This window comes from Geotrypetes seraphini, chromosome 15, assembly GCF_902459505.1.
Source record: "Geotrypetes seraphini chromosome 15, aGeoSer1.1, whole genome shotgun sequence".
Taxonomy (NCBI): Eukaryota; Metazoa; Chordata; class Amphibia; order Gymnophiona; family Dermophiidae; genus Geotrypetes; species Geotrypetes seraphini.
The window spans coordinates 31617621-31634015 of record NC_047098.1 but is presented as its reverse complement, the minus strand read 5'-3'; the positions used below and the strand labels follow the sequence as shown (position 1 = coordinate 31634015).

The 16395-nt window shown below is 41.1% G+C and overlaps 1 protein-coding gene across 2 annotated transcripts in view; it reads left to right on the top strand.

Annotated features, from left to right (window-relative positions):
- Positions 1–16395, top strand: part of KIAA0100 (KIAA0100 ortholog) — a 134762-nt gene that overhangs the window by 20576 nt on the left and 97791 nt on the right. For both annotated transcript variants that reach the window (XM_033921661.1, XM_033921663.1), the window contains 6 exons: positions 2642–2765; positions 5784–5908; positions 9305–9372; positions 9643–9788; positions 9891–10006; positions 10405–10568. In XM_033921661.1, the coding sequence (XP_033777552.1) occupies positions 2642–2765; positions 5784–5908; positions 9305–9372; positions 9643–9788; positions 9891–10006; positions 10405–10568 (743 nt within the window). The remainder of the gene's footprint in view (positions 1–2641; positions 2766–5783; positions 5909–9304; positions 9373–9642; positions 9789–9890; positions 10007–10404; positions 10569–16395) is intronic.

The following is a 16395-nucleotide window of genomic DNA, read 5'->3' as shown; positions in this document are numbered from 1 at the left end:
TCTTATTTGAAAGGAAACTCTGCAATGAGAGGGCATAGGATGAAGTTAAGAGGTGATAGGCTCCGGAGTAATCTGTGGAAATACTTTTTTACTGAAAGGGTGGTAGATGCATGGAACAGTCTCCCAGAAGAGGTGGTGGAAACAGAGACTGTGTCTGAATTCAAGAGGGCCTGTGAAAGGCATGTGGGATCTCTCAGAGAGAGAAAGAGATAATGGTTATCCCAGGACAAGCAGGCAGATATTCTCAACAGTGGGTGACGTCACCGACAGAGCCCCGCAGCGGACAGCCTTGAAAGCAGACTTGCTTGAAGATCTTTGTATGAGCTTCCGAGTGCTGCACTGCACATGCGCGAGTGCCTTCCCGCCCGAGTTAGGACGTGCGTCTCCTGTGAGGAACCTCAGTTCAACATTTTGCACGGAGCTGAGAAGTCCTCTTCTTTCAGCTAGGCAGCCTTCGTTGCCTTCTCTCACCATGGCTTTTGTTATTTTATTAGTCTCTGTGCTCGCGTTTCTTTGTTATTTTCTTTCTTATACAATATTTAAAAAAAAACCCAAAAAAAACCCCTTTATTTTTTCTTTTTCTTCCGGCTAGGCCTGGCTGCTTACCTCGTTCGGTACGTCGGGCTTCGTTTTTTCTATGTCCCGGCCTCTAACCTGGTTCAAAAAGAATAGCCATTGCAACAAGACCCTTTCAGTCACCGATCCTCATAGTCGGTGTATTGTTTGTCTGGGTCCCGAACATTGTCCCAACGCTTGTTCGCGCTGTGCTACCCTCCAACCTCGGGCCTCCATGTCCCGGTGAAGCAAGTTATAACCCGTTATGACCATGTCCCACCCGTGGCAGTCTGTGAGCCAGGTCTTGGATATCGCCACCACATCCAGGTCGGCATTCCTTATTTCTGTTTCCAATTCCAGGATCTTGTTTCCCAAACTGTGTGCGTTGCCGTACATAGTCCTCCATGTTCTATTTTTGTTACATCTCAGTCGGGATATTCCCGCTTGAGCTACTTGAACACCTTTAGCATTATTTGTGCTCTCCCTAGACCCAGAACTACAATGTGTATTCCCCCTAGACCCATGATTATGATGTGAACCTACCCCTAACTCGAAAGTGAGTGTACTCGCCCCTGACCCAGATCCAGAATTTCGGTGACTACTTACCTCAGCCTCAAAAAAGTATTGGCAGTTTAGATACCACAGTTGTTCCCCTCTGCTTTCAGAAGTCTTCCATGTCCCTGTCTGTGTCTGGAAATTTTTTGAGATCTAATGTATGGGATGATTGTCATCCATTTGGAGAACTCAAGTTCCAATATTTGTGCATCTTACAGCATGCCTGGACTAGGGTCTGGCGTTGGGCTCCAAGTAGCTAAAGTTTTCAGGGTAAAGTGAAGAGCATCTTCCTAGCCTTGCATGGGAAGATGGCCCTTTCTTCCTAAGGTAGTGAATCGGGAAGTCTGCTTGCTCCTGCAGGCAGGAGACTGCATATGCTGGACATCTAGAGAACGCTGCTCCAGTACCTGAAGGAGATGAATAATCTCAGCCTTTCTGATCACCTCTTATCTTTTTCATGGTCCTAGGACGGGCCAGGTGGCCTCTAAGGCATCCATTGCGAGGTGGATCAAGGCAGCTATTGAGTTTACCTACATCTGCAAGAATTGTCCAGTGTTTCAAGGCCTGAAGGCTTTCATCATACAGGCTCAAAACACATCTAGGCAGAGGCTGGGTAGTGACTTCTGAAGAGCTTTGTATCATGATAATTTGGTTGTCTCTCTGTTCCTTTGTCAAACACTGCAAATTGGCCAGGGTCTGATCAAGCTTTGCCAGAGCTATTATTTGGGTGGATGGGGGGCTTATCTTCCCCTGCCCAGTAGAACTGGTTTGGTATATCTCACCTGTTACAGAACAGTGTAGTTAGATGTTAAGGAAGAAGAGATTGTTTTACCTGATGGATTTTTCTTTCCTTTAGTCAGCTATACTAGTCTGCAATTTGTCCTTGGAAGACTTGGCTCTGCGCTTTCTCTTATGGTATATTAAAGAAAAAAAATCGAGACACGTCAAATCACATGTATTACAATTTACAGCAATATGGGTTTCCCGTGATTATTACTATATCCTGGAGTATGCAGGGTAGTGAATGCCACTCTGTGGCATTATGCTTGCTTGCTCTTCATTATAGCTCCAGTGGTTGATGGAGCATGGGTGCATTGCAAAAAAGGACTTCTGCTCCTTTGTCAGATGCATATGACCCTACCAGGTAATACCAATGCGGTCATTAGTAGGGCTCAGCTTTTTTTCTCTTTCTTCATCTGCTGGTAGGGTGGCCTAATTTCCACTTGTGCAGAACGGTATAGCTGACTAAAGAAAAAAAAATTACCAATAAGTCATAACTTCTCCATTTAGTGATCAATCCTTGGACCTGGCAGGGATGGAGACAAAGTGTGTGGCTGTTGACTAGTGTTCAAATACTTGTGCCCTTGGTTCTGCTTCTGAGCTTGTGTGTAGGAATGGCACCCTCTCCCTTACCTGTGAGAATGATGCATTCTACCCAGGTTTCTGTGTGGGAGTGTAGCCCTTTTCCCTGTTCATGAGCTGCATGAGATGTTTAGCAAGGCACTGATAATTACTGTTAATATATTTACAGAAAAGGCAAAAGGCCTGAAAGGGCAGACTGTGTACTGGCAGCGATTCTTCAAGCATGTACCTCAGAAACTGAAGGTGGAACTGGAGAATACTAGCTTGATTCTCTCAATGAACAGTCAACAGAGGTAAAGCTGAAGCATTGTGACACTTTTGGGAGATGGGCTGAAGGGCACAGACCCCTCTTACACTAGATATCCGTGTGGGATAGGGTGAAGGGCACCGACTATTAAAATTACTTCCCTGAGAGATATGGTACATTCTCTGGCTAATGCCCTTACCATGGTGTGTAGTGCATTGTTGAGAGAATACCATTTTCGAGTAATTCAGAAGCTTACTTTTCTTAAGTACAAGCATATAAAGCAGTCTGTGTTTTTTCCCTATTTGCCTCAAGTGTGCAACAGCAGAGTGGTCATTAGGCTGTGCCCAGAGATTTGTCTTTCGGAGGAGTGTTCATGGCTATTTGGAATGGATCTTACAAATTGCAGTCCCATTCTCGCTGGTGGGTTTGTTATTAGGCATAGATAGACTTTATCTTTTGGTAGATAAAGCTGGGATAGTGAGGAAAAATGTCTCTTATAGTATTGGACTCAAAGTAGGCTCCTTTTTGCCATTGGTGGAATTCTTTCCATGCTTTAATTGGTTTGGAAACTGTGGATGCTTGAATTGGTCCTTTTGGTTAAATTGGGAAAGCTAAAATTCAACGTCTGCCCCCTAAGGCTCATAGTTTGGTAATTAACCAAATAGATATGGAGTAAGAACTACTCTTTTGCGATTCTCTTAACCTACTACAGGGATGGGGATAGGAAAGGGGGAGGGGGTAATCTTTGACTCATCTCTCTTCTTCTCTTCTCATATCCAACAGACTGCCCAAACCTGCTGATTCTTTCTCTATAATATTGCTAAAATCAAACCCTCCCTTTCTGAGAGCACTGCCAAGACCTTCATCCATACTCTTATCACCTCTCGCCTAGATTACTGCAACCTGTTTCTCACTGGCCTTCCGCAAAATCATCTCTCTCCCTTTCAAACTGTTCAGACCTCTGCTGCACATCTCATGTTCCATCAATGTTGCTATGCCCCCAATACCCCTCTCTCCCCAAAGCACTTTGTTAGCTCCCTATCCGTTTCTGCATACAGTTCAAACTCCTCTTACTGACCTACAAGTGTATTTGCTCACTCCTCAGTATCTCTTCTCCCTCATCTCTCCCCCACCAGGCACTTTGCTCATCAGATAAGTATCTCTTATCTGTATTCTTCTCCTCTGCAGTGAAATCCAGACTCTGTTCATTCTACCTTGCTGCACCATATGCCTGGAACAAACTGCCTGTCAGACTGTCTCTGGCAGTATTCAAATCCAGATTCAAAGTCCACTTCTTTGAAGATGCTTTCAATTCCAAATGCCAACCCACCTGCTAAGCACTATTGTCGGTCTTATCATTCCCTCTGTAATTCCCCCCACCTGAGCATAGTGTATTGATGCAACTTCTTGTCCAGTTTGTCTGTCTTGATTAGACTGTAAGCTAGACTGTCTCTTCTGTGATTTGATGTACAGAACTGCTTAAGTCCTGTAGTGCTATAGAAATGATTAGAAGAGGGGAGTCGGATGAATGGGAATAGGACTAGTAGATCAGTTAGTGCAGAAAGTATAAGAACCCAAATCTTCTGTGTTGTATCTGATCCATGGGATTGATTTATGGCATTTAGTGGTATGCTAGTCCAAATTAGCTACCAGCTTCTTTAATTCTTTTATTCAAGAAAACCATTGATCTTACTTGTTTATATTCAATTGTGCTATTTATATATACTCTAATCATAATGTTGATTGTTAAATATTGAAATTATTTCTTTCTACTATTAATAAGTGCTCAGTCTCTTATCTCCTGCATGTGGCTTCCATGCAGGAGATAAGAGACAATATAGACCGGCAATATAGACTTTATACTCCTAATTATTTACAGTATCTAGTGGTATGCAACATGGTTGATGGATTTGCTCCCTGTTATTTATTTATTTTAAAAATTTCTATCCTGCTTATATCCTAAGTGGGTAACAAATGATACATGCATAAAAAGATAAACAAACTCTACAAATTCATCAAAACATCAGCAATAAAAAATCATCATCTAATATTCAATTCACATGGGATTGCTCTGTTATCTACTAGTTTAAAACAATCAAGTGACGAAAGTTCTTACAAATAGGCAAGTCTTTAATGATTTTTTGAAGGATTTAAAGTCTGCAAATAATCTTAATGTCCCTTTCACTGAGTTCCAAAGTCTTGGGCCCATTACAGATACAGCAGTCATTCTGTTTTTTTGTAGTGTACATTCTTTCCTCAATCAGCCTCATAGTCAATTCAGATCGTAAATTTTGATTTGGAATATGGTGGTGAGGGGGGTAGATTTAGAAAGGTGTGTTGATTTATCTTAGAATATTTTGGTTTTTCCTTTTATATAATGTTTGTATGTTTCTCAGGATGTTGACTTTAAATTTCAACATTTAAGTAATGGGAGGGGGCTATGGGTGGGGGTTGGAGGATGAAAGGAGCAGGTACTGAACTTGTTTTAGTCTGATATACAACACTGAGACATTGTATGGTTTGTTGACAATTTATTGTACATTTCAATAGAAAGATTTAACTAAAATTTACCTCCTCTTTGTGGTACTAGGAGTCAAGATAACTATTTGATTTTCTGTAAATAATGAAAATCTTATCTTATTCAGAAATTTATGTTAGGAAATGGATAATTGTTATAGATTTGTGGTTTTTTCAAATGAATTTACATATTTGGTTTTATATATATTTTATCTTATTGCATAATAAATGTATTGGGAGCCACATTGAACCAAAAATTTGTTTTTGGATGGTGGGATATAAATTGAAATGAAATGCAGGGGATGGAATTGGAGAGTTAAAGTTTGACCAAAACCGCTACAAATTTTCCTTCTGGTTAAAATTCTTGATAGAGAGGCCAGAGATTAATAGAGAGGCATAAAGATTAATCCTAGTCCATCCCCCCCCCCCCACTGTTGTGAATTTCTTGTGAACCACTGGGCCTTCTTTCATTGGAGGTCTTGAGGGGTGTTAAAGAGGGCCCCCTCTCTATATTCTGCTGTCTACTTTGGCTGTCTTTTTTACTCAGGCATCTGAATTGGACACTTAAGCTGCTGCAGCTTCTGTACACACAGGAGAAGAATCAGCTTCCTCTCCGGAACTTCACCAGCTGCTCTGAGCTGGCCCAGATGAGCAGCCAGTTGCTTCTGGAAGGTCAGTAAGTGGGGTGCAGGGTTTTTCTCTGATCTTTTTGTGGATCTTGCACCTATCGTTCTTGCTAGGATGGGGCAGTGTGAGCAGAAAATTATACATAACTCTACTTTGCTGCATAGCACTTCGCATCGGTCTTCCTAACTGATGTTAGGAGAGGTATGCATTCTTTTCGCTGTGGTAGCAGCTCTTTTTTGGGCAGGAGAAGCTCTTGCTAATCCTGAAGTGCTGTCTCCATGGAAGGAAGAGAGATTTTGGAACGCCATCCCTAATGCTACCTGCCACACTCCCTCATGCCATCAGTTTGCTTCTCTCAACACTCTGTAAAGAAACTTTGGGGTTGATTATTCTAAACTTTTGTCTGGATAATTTTGGGATATAAACATCCTTCTCTTGTACACATTTCTGGAGCTAGAGGCAATGTGGTTTATGGTTCAACTGGACAAGGCTTGGCTAAAGGTTATGCTGAAGTCCACCTTAAGTTTTTTTTGTTTTTTTTTTTGGGGGGGGGAATTTGGTGGGGTAGCTTAGACATTCCCAGTTTTGGTTGTCTTGGTTGTTTTTGCAATAAACTTGAAGTTTAAGTTAAAAAAGACAATGGTGCTGGTGTTCTGTTTATTGAGGGGATAGAATTTTTACAAGAGTTGGGGGGAGTGGAATCTGGGGTGGCTGATGGAGGGAAGTAGATCACTGCTGAAGGGGTGTATTTTGAATCCTTTAAAATTCCAACTTAGCCATCCAGAATTAAAGTTGACAAAGAAGCTGGATATTTTAGTATCAAAAAGCTATTTTTGTCTCATCTAAAAAGAATGCTGCTTAGTATCAGGCAATAAGGAAGGGAGTCGGAGTTTAGGTGTAAAAGAAAAAGGATGGAAGAAGATTTTGGATGACATCAAAGTACTTGGGTGTTGTAAGTTGCAAGTTGAGGGCAAGAAGGGAGTACATGGTAGGGAAGATTAAAGTGACTCAAAATTGTCTACAGCAACCTTTTCAGGTTTTTCATGACCTTACAAAAGATGTAAGTGGTTCTATGTATTACAGAGCCAAAGTTAACTGTTTTCTGCCTCAGTGATTATTTTTCATTCTTTCCAACCCATATGACATTGGTAAATAATATTTATATGGTGCCAACAAAGTCTGGGGAAAAATAATTCTAGAAACTTAAAGGAGTTGAACAAAAATTTAGATGGGGAAATCCAGTGTAAAGAGATCAAGATTGAAAACAGGCCAGATCAAACTGGATATTCAAGAGAAACTAAAAAATGGCTCAGTGTATTTCCATATGAGAGACGGTTCCATTGCATCATAAAAATTTTGATATGTTGAATACTAACAGGAAACTGGAAATAATTCCATGAGGCATGCTTTCCCCACCATGCACTCCTGCCTCCTGTACTACCATACTGTTATCCTTGTTAGGCTGGCTCTTACTGATTCAGATTTGAGTGTTTCATTTTCTGTGTTGTGAATTCTACTGTGAAAACTAGTAAGTGAACCATATTGCTTTCTTAATTGTTGCTATGTATAATGATGTCTAGTGACTGATTTTCGTAGTTTGGTACTGGTTGCTATATGGCCCATTTTCTTACTGCGAACTAGTGGTGGAGAAACAGAGTTCCATCTGACCAGTCCAGAAGCTGTAGGTTGTGTCCACCGGCACTATCTAAAATTATAGGTTGGGTACAGACTTATTGTGCAGCCACACAAGTGAAGACTCTCAAGCTATCCCCCCTTTTACAAAGCCGCAGTAGTGACTGACATACAGCAAACGCTCTGCCCATTAAATCCCTATGGACATCAAAGCGATTACCGTGGCTTTGTAAAAGGAGCCCTGTAAAAGGTAACAGTCGTACAAATCATAAAAACACAATATAAATAGTTTGAGTAATAAATGACTGGTACCTTGCTAGAGGAGGAAAAGGAGGAGCGTTGATGCTCATGGTCCTGAATGGAGCACCGCAGTAGTGCTTTATAGAGGTATGAGATGTCAACCATGTGGCCACTTCACAGATATCTTGAGGTGATGCTCATTGAAGATATGCTCTAGTTGTTGCCATGGAGCACAAATTGTGAGGTGTAATATATGGAACTGCAGAAGGAGATGTACTGGAACCTTGTATGTAACAATAATGGATACAATTTGCAATCCATAGAGATGAGGTTCGTTTTTGATAGGTTTGAAATTAAGTGCTGGACTATAAGATACAAACAATTAGGATGGTTGTTCAGAGGAAGCAGTCCAGTTTATGTAGATGGAGAGGGCTCTCACACAATCCAACGTATGAAGTCGTTTCTGATGTTCACTTGTATGTGGAGGAAGAAAGTACCGTACTGCAGAATATTAATTGCTTGATTTAGTTGGGATTCTGAAACTATTTTGGACAAGAACTTTGGATGAGTTCTAAGAATTGCCTTATCGTGTAGAAGTCGAGTGTACGGAGGGTATTAAACTAATGCCTGAAGTACCCTTGTACGTCTGACAGAAGTGACTACAACTAATAATAGTCTTTCAGGTTACATATTTTAGCTGAGCTGAGTCCAATGGCTTGAAAGGGGGAAGTGTAAGAGCTAGTGTTGATGGGCACATAGGAACATGAAAGTTCCTTTCATGAATCTTTAGAAACAGGATGTTTCATGACAATCATATCATCGACAGAGTCATGGTAAACTGCCAGAACTTGTGGGGAATTAGATAAACTCCAAAGGACAAATAATGTTGGAGATGTCGGTATCCCACAGACTTATTTTATTTATTTATTTAAATTTCTAGCCTGTCCTTCCCTGGAGCCCAGAATGGGTTACAACGATACATTCATAATTTTTTCAAGACAGACAATTTAGGGTACATACATATTATTTTGACAAAGGATTATGCATACGAATAAGAATACATTTATGTTATATTGGCATTGGATAGGGTATATTCACATTATACTAGGGCATTTTGGTGTGGGATATGGTGACATAATCTTGATATGTTGGTGGCATAACATACTATGCTCAACAAGTACTCAGTCTAGGTGTATAGTGGTGCAATCATAATGTGTTGGAGTGTCAGGTTGGTGTACTGTCTTCATATATGTGAGTCAAGGGTTAGGATTGACAGTGGTACATTCTGATTTCCAGTTTTTGTTTATACTGTCAAAGCCTGGTCATTGGGGTCAGAGATGCACACAGTTTTGGGGGTTTTTTGTCCTTGCATACTTTTTTTTTTTTTTTTTAATGCCATGATAATTTGGATGTCATTAGTTTTCTGAAGCTTGGTACAGTATATCTTAGTGCTTCAAATCATTTCTGTGTTGTAATACTTTTACTGGATCAAACAGCAGGTTCTATAAAACTGATCACATTGGTGGGCAAAACCTGGATGTCCTCATTGACCCTTTTATTGTCCCGCAGATGGTCTTCTCTTGTCTCAGAGCCGCCAAAGAATCCTGTGTTTGAATATGTTTAAGACAAATTTGCAGGTGAGTGTCTCTGGAGCAGGCAGAATCCTTCCTGTACTCTGTCTGTTTTTCTGCCTCGTTTCAGTTTTTTAGTATCAAGTCTCTCTCTGCTTGTGTCTTCTCTGTTCCTCTCCTTTTTCTTTCTCCGGTCTGATGCTGTTTTATTAGACCAAACGGGACTTGATAAAGGTCCCAGGGCTATGTTATTTGACTCCTGTATCCTTCCAGCAGGCTGTCTGTAGGGATCAAAGTTGTTTTTTTCTATTGATTTGCTCATATCCTTTCCTGCAGGTCACCTCTATAGATATCATAGGCTCAACCATTTTGAATACCTGTATCGTTTACTATCGCCACCAAGAGCTGTTTCATTGGCTGAGCTTGTTAGCATTGGAACAGTGGGGTAGGAAGACTCCAGTCCAGAGCAGGAAAGTAAGATGGTGAGTTTCCTTTTTTTAATAAGTACTGCAATCAGCTATGTGTAAACATTTTCTCAGTCTGGTATTTTTAGAAACTACAAAAATCTGTCTTTCTTCTGTCAGCTTTCCTCAGATCATTGCTCCCATCAGTTTCAACACATCTATCAGTAATGTGTGTGTGTCTTTGCAACTGGGGGATACACCTCCTTGTGCCTTGGGGTTCACTTCCATTTCTCTAGGTAAGTTATGGAAGGGAGCTCTGAATCTCGGGATGCACTTAAAGGTAGAGCTTCAGTAGCAATGTAAGGTTCCAGCCCACTGTGCTAGGCTGCAATATAAGGATACTGTAGTCAGTTTTCTGAAGTCTCATGATGAATTTTCTCACTACATCAGCATTTCACTAACATTCATATTTATTTAGAAAAATCAAAACAGTAAAACAAACTAAAACCAAAATACTTTGCTAGAGACATTTACCTTTATAAAGCAGGCTAATTTTTAACAACAAAGGGTTTTGGGGGACTGTGATTCTTTCTGGTTCAGACAATAGCTAGTAGTATCCCGGGACCATTTTTGCAGAATCAATTAATTTAAGTTAGACACTGCATACAACATATGCTACTCTGTTTCCATTCAGAATACCAGAAGCTCCATACACAGAACCTGCACCAGCGAATGCTAGTAGCTGTGGATCATCTCTGCTGGCGAGTGGGCAAAGACTCTCACATCCAGCAGGCTCCTCACCCCCCTAACACACATGTTTGGGGGGAGGCACTTATTCTTGACTCCTTCAATTTTCAGGTATGTGGCCTAGAGCAGCCAACTCTCCAATGTCTATCAAACATGGAAGGTGGTAAAGGATCTTTCTATCCTAAAGGCAATTTGATCATTGGGAGTGTAGGTAGCTGGATGGCTGGTAAGTGTGAAGATGGTTTGGTAACTTGCATTTCTTGTTTAGTTTTTTTAGTTCACTATACTGCATGGAAAACTCTTTGTGCTTCAAATCAACATCTAACGAGTGTTCCTTCTTTTAGGCAGTTATTTCTTGATGTACATAGAAACTCTTCATTTTCAGTTATGGCGCCCATTGTGGAATTCTCTTCCTACTTACCTTCATGAAGAAAGCGCAGTTGCTTAACTGTAACAGGTGTTCTTCGTAGACAGCAGGGGAATGCAGCCACACTTGAAGGTGAAGTCCTCCGACTGAGCCTAAATGTCGGAGCTTTCCCCTAGGTATGGTAAGGTTTTTACCTTAGTGAGCATGTGTAGGGTATATTGCCTCTGAAGCCCCTCCCCTCAGAATGTTAGAATGTCTAGCTAAGAGTGTGTCATATTGAGGGAAAGGTGGGAGGGCAAGTGTGGCTGCATTCCCCTGCTGTCTACAGAGAACATCTGTTACAGGTAAGCAACTGCATTTTCTCTGGAAACAAACAGGGGAGATTCAGGCACACTTGAAGGTGAGTCCCAAGCTGAAGAAAAAAAATGGGTGGTGGTGCCCTTTATATTGCAAATAAATTTCTTAGAACAGATTGTCCAAATTGAGTGTCATGTGCTGAGTTTTGGTCCAAGCAATAGTGTTTGGTAAATGTGTGAACTGAAGACCATGTAGCAGTATTACAAATGTCTTGAATGGGAATTGACTGAAGATATGCAACTGAGGAAGCCATAGCACATACTTTAAGTGCTCCAACTACACTAGGGGATGGTATTTGAGCGTTCTTATAGCAGAAAGAGATAAATGCGCAATCCATGAGGAAATAGTTGTTTTAGCAACCGGTTGACCCTGAGTAGAAGGAGAGGAACCGGAGTGAAGACATAAAGGAAGTGTTGGTTCCATTTAATGGAAAAAGCATCTCTTTCTGTGGCTTTTGGAGCTGGGCATAAGAAACAAAACCTTTGGCATTGTTCATTTTCCTGAGTAGGAAACAAGTCTATCAGCGGGGTTCCCCAAAGTTGGAACACATGGTGAAGTGTGACTAGATTTAAGGTCCACTTTTGAGGATCGAGTTTCCTGCTGAGTGAGTCCGCTATGGTATTGTTTTCTCCTGGAATATAGATTGCATGCAAGTCAATGTGAATAGATAGTGCAAAGGTACAAAGACAATAAGGTTCTCTGCAAAGGGGGAGGGTTCCGGATCACCCTTGTTTGTTTACATAGAACATTGCAGCTTGGTTGTCCGTTTGTATTAGAATACAATGATTGCAAATCCAAGAACGGAAAGCTTGAAGAGTATAGTAGATTGCTCGAAGTTCTAAGTGGTTTATGTGAAACTGTTTTTCTGACAATGTCCATTGACCTTGAGTTTGAATCTGGTCCAAATGTGCTCCCCAGCCTTTGGTGGAAGCACCCGTGGTGATGGTGAACTGAGGAGATGGAGGTTCGAATGGGCAACCTTCTTTTAGGGTAGGGGACTGGATCCACCGTAGAACAGAAATTTTTGATGTACCCTGCAAGAGGAATCATTTGTGAAAGTGGTTGTGCATGCTGATTCCGGTGCATCTTGAGGTGCCATTGGAGAGGAAGCATGTGTAGTCTTGCATGCAGTACCAGTGATAGAAATGCAGTCATATGATCCAGGAGGCATAAGATGTTTCTTGCTGTGCTTTTAGATGATTGCCTGAGATGGGAGACTAACCTGTTGATGGTCTGATGGTGATCTTCTGGGACATAGGCTCTTGCTGTGATGGTATTGATGTGTGCACCAATGTACATGAGGGAGCGAACTGGTATGAATTATGACTTTTTGTATTTGATGATAAACCCGAATTCTTGCAAGGTTTGTTTGGTGAATTGGATTGTATGTAGCAACTGTTCCTCAGAATGCACTATGAGAAGCCAGTCATCTACGTAAGGAAACACTGCATGACTTTGCCTCTGTAGATAGGCTGCCACTACAGCTAGGCACTTTGTGAAGACTCAAGGTGCTGAGGAAAGGCTGAAAGGCAGTACTCTGTATTGGTAGTTGTTGTTGAGGAATTTGAAATGTAGGAATTGCCAGTGAGAGGGATAAATAGGAATGTGGGTGTAGGCATCCTTGAGTCTAGGGCAGCCAACCAATAATTTTTCCTGAGAAGCGGAAGTAAGTCTGGAAGAAAGTCCAGTTCAATGGTTCTACCTCTGACACTTTCTCTAACAACTATGGGATCTCACAAGGTTCCATTCTTTCCCCTATGCTGTTTAATATCTTCCTTGCTCCTCTTTATTACATTAGGGCAATCTATTGGGTTCTCTATCTTCACCTACGCGGATGATATTCAACTCGCTCACCCCGTCGATCTGGACAACTCTACAGATATCTTGTCTATTAACTTGAAACTAGAACAAATCAGCCATTGGTTAAGCACAAATATGCTAGCTCTCAACATCAACAAAACCAAAGTTATGATTTTCCCAGTCAAGGAAGGTCTTACTTACCCTTCCCTTTCCCATAACAATAAAATCAGTCTCTGTTCAGATAGTCACTTCCATTAAACTCCTCGATGTTACTTTTGATGGAAAACTCTCTTTCCATGAACAAATAAGCTCAGTAGTTAAGAAATGTTTCTACCGTCTTCGAATGATTAGATCTCTTGCCATCCTATTAGATCAGGCATGGTCCCTACTGAAAAATACTATCACAGAAGCACAAAATCTCCACATTCCGAGGATCTCCAAAGAGGGGAGAACAAAAGGTAAGGGAGAACTGGCATGGCTTACCAGACAGGTGAGGGAAGCCATAAAAGAAAAGAAGGACTCTTTCAAAAAATGGAAACACATGAAAACAACCGAAGCATGGAAAAAACATAAAGATGATCAGAAGAAATGTCACAAGGCGGTGAGGGATGCCAAAAAGGACTATGAGGAAAAAATAGCGCAAGAGGCCAAAAACTTCAAACCCTTCTTTAGATACGTGAAATGGAAAAAACCCGCAAAAGAGGCGGTGGGACCCCTGGATGACCAGGGAAGAAAAGGGTACATCAAGGAAGATAAACAAATTGCAGACAAACTAAATTCCTTCTTTGTGTCCATCTTTACGGAGGAGGATACCGCAAAAATACCAGAAGCAGTGAAAGTATTTAGCGGAGTAATAGAAGACAGCCTCACCACAGTTGAAGTGGAGTTGGACCAGATATACTACCAGATCGACAAACTTAAAAGTGACAAATCCCCTGGACCGGATGGAATTCACCTGAGAGTTTTAAAGGAATTGAAGGTTGAAATCGGAGAGCTATTGCAAAAACTTGCCAATCAGAACTGGACAGATACCAGATGACTGGAAGATAGCGAACGTCACGCCAATTTTCAAAAAAAGATCGAGAGGGGAACCGGGCAACTACAGACCTGTGAGCCTTACGTCTGTCACTGGAAAGATGGTTGAAGCACTGATCAAGGATAGCATAGTCCGGCACCTAGATACACACGACTTGATGAAACCCAGTCAACATGGGTTCAGGAAAGGGAAATCATGTTTAACGAATTTACTCCAATTTTTTGAGACCGTGAACAAGCAAATTGATAGTGGAATGCCGGTGGACATAATATATTTGGACTTCCAGAAAGCATTTGACAAAGTTCCACATGAAAGACTTCTCAGGAAACTACAAAGCCATGGAATAGAGGGAGATATACAAAGGTGGATAGGCAAATGGCTGGAAAACAGAAAGCAGAGAGTGGGCATAAATGGGAAGTTCTCAGACTGGGAGAAAGTGACTAGTGGTGTGCCCCAGGGCTCGGTACTTGGGCCGATCCTATTTAATATTTATATCAATGACCTGGAAGACGGAATATCCAGTGAGATCATTAAGTTTGCAGACGACACAAAGCTATGCCAGGCAATCAGATCGCAGGAGGATAGCGAGGAACTCCAGAGCGACTTGTATCAGTTAGAGAAATGGGCAGAGCAATGGCAGATGAAGTTCAACGTGGAGAAATGCAAAGTAATGCATTTAGGTAGTAAGAATAAGGAACACGAGTATAGAATGTCAGGCGCAACTCTAAACAAGAAAGGACCTGGGTGTACTGATAGATAGGACCCTGAAGCCGTCGGCACAATGCGCGGCAGCAGCAAAGAAAGCAAACAGAATGTTAGGCATGATAAAGAAAGGAATCACGAGTAGATCGAAGAAAGTCATAATGCCGCTTTATAGAGCAATGGTCAGACCACACTTGGAATACTGTGTCCAACATTGGTCTCCCAACCTAAAGGATATAAAACTACTGGAGAAGGTTCAGAGATGAGCAACGAAGCTAATAAGAGGTATGGAGAACTTGGAATATGAGGAACGACTCAAGAAATTGGGACTGTTCTCCCTTGAGAAGAGGAGGCTGCGAGGGGACATGATCGAGACGTTCAAAATGCTGAAAGGCATTGATAAAATAGAGCAGGAAAATAAATTATTTACATTGTCCAACGCGTCACGGACAAGAGGACATGGTTTTAAGCTAAGGGGGGACAAGTCCAGGACAAATGCCAGGAAGTTCTGCTTTACACAGCGAGTGGTAGACGCCTGGAATGCTCTCCCAAAGGAGGTTATTAAGGAATCCACTGTGCTAGGATTCAAAGGCAAATTAGATGCACATCTCCTTACGAGAGGCATAGAGGGATATGGGTGACTAAAACTACATCAGGTGTATACCTGACTGGGCCTCCGCGTGTGCGGATCGCCGGACTCGATGGATCATGGGTCTGATCCGGAGATGGCAGTTCTTATGTTCTTAAATATTCTTATTCATTCACTCATTATTTCATGCTTGGATTACAGTAATGCACTATACAAAAGAATCACTAAGAAAGAAATAAAACGTCTTCAAATTATTCAAAACACTGCCATTAAAATTATTTCAAAAGCATGTAAATACGATCATGTCGCACCTCTTTTGATCAATGCTCACTGGCTTCCATAGATCATCGAATTTCCTATAAAATAATGTTGCTAACTTACAAGACCAAAACTTCCGGCCAACCTGATTTCATTAACAGGCTATTAATCCCCTATACCTCCCATCGTACATTGCGTTCATCTAATCAAAACTTGCTATCCATCCCCTCTTTAAGATACATTAACACTATGCGCACTAGCATTTTTTCTGTCACGGCCCCTACCATCTGGAATTCAGCACCAAATTATATAATTACATCCCTTGATAAATTTAAAAGTAACTTGAAGGCTTTTATTTTTAAAGACGCTTATGGTGTATAATAATCCTTTTAAGGACGGTAATGGAAATCTGTTCCTTGCCATCTTTTAGCTTATTTTACATTATTCTAGACTTTTTATACTTTGTTCCCCTTCCTTTTGTCAATCTCTCTTCCCCTCTCTTTCTCTTTATACAAATTGTATTTCTGCCCTTCTCCATCTTGTATTAGTAAGTTAATGTTTGTCAGTGCGTTTGGTTGTTTGTAGCATTGTTTGTATTTTGTTTTTAATGTACGTTCTTATTATACTTTGTTTTTATATTATGTAAAACCACTTTGAATGTTTAATAAGGAGGTGCATCAAATTTTTAAATAAACCTGAAACTTCTCTTCTGAGGCAGGCATTCAATGGTTGAAGGTTGAGAATATGATGGAGACCTTGAGTTTTCTTTGGGATTAGAAAAAATCTGGAATAAAACCCTAGATTTGTTTGATAGTGTGGTACTTTTTCG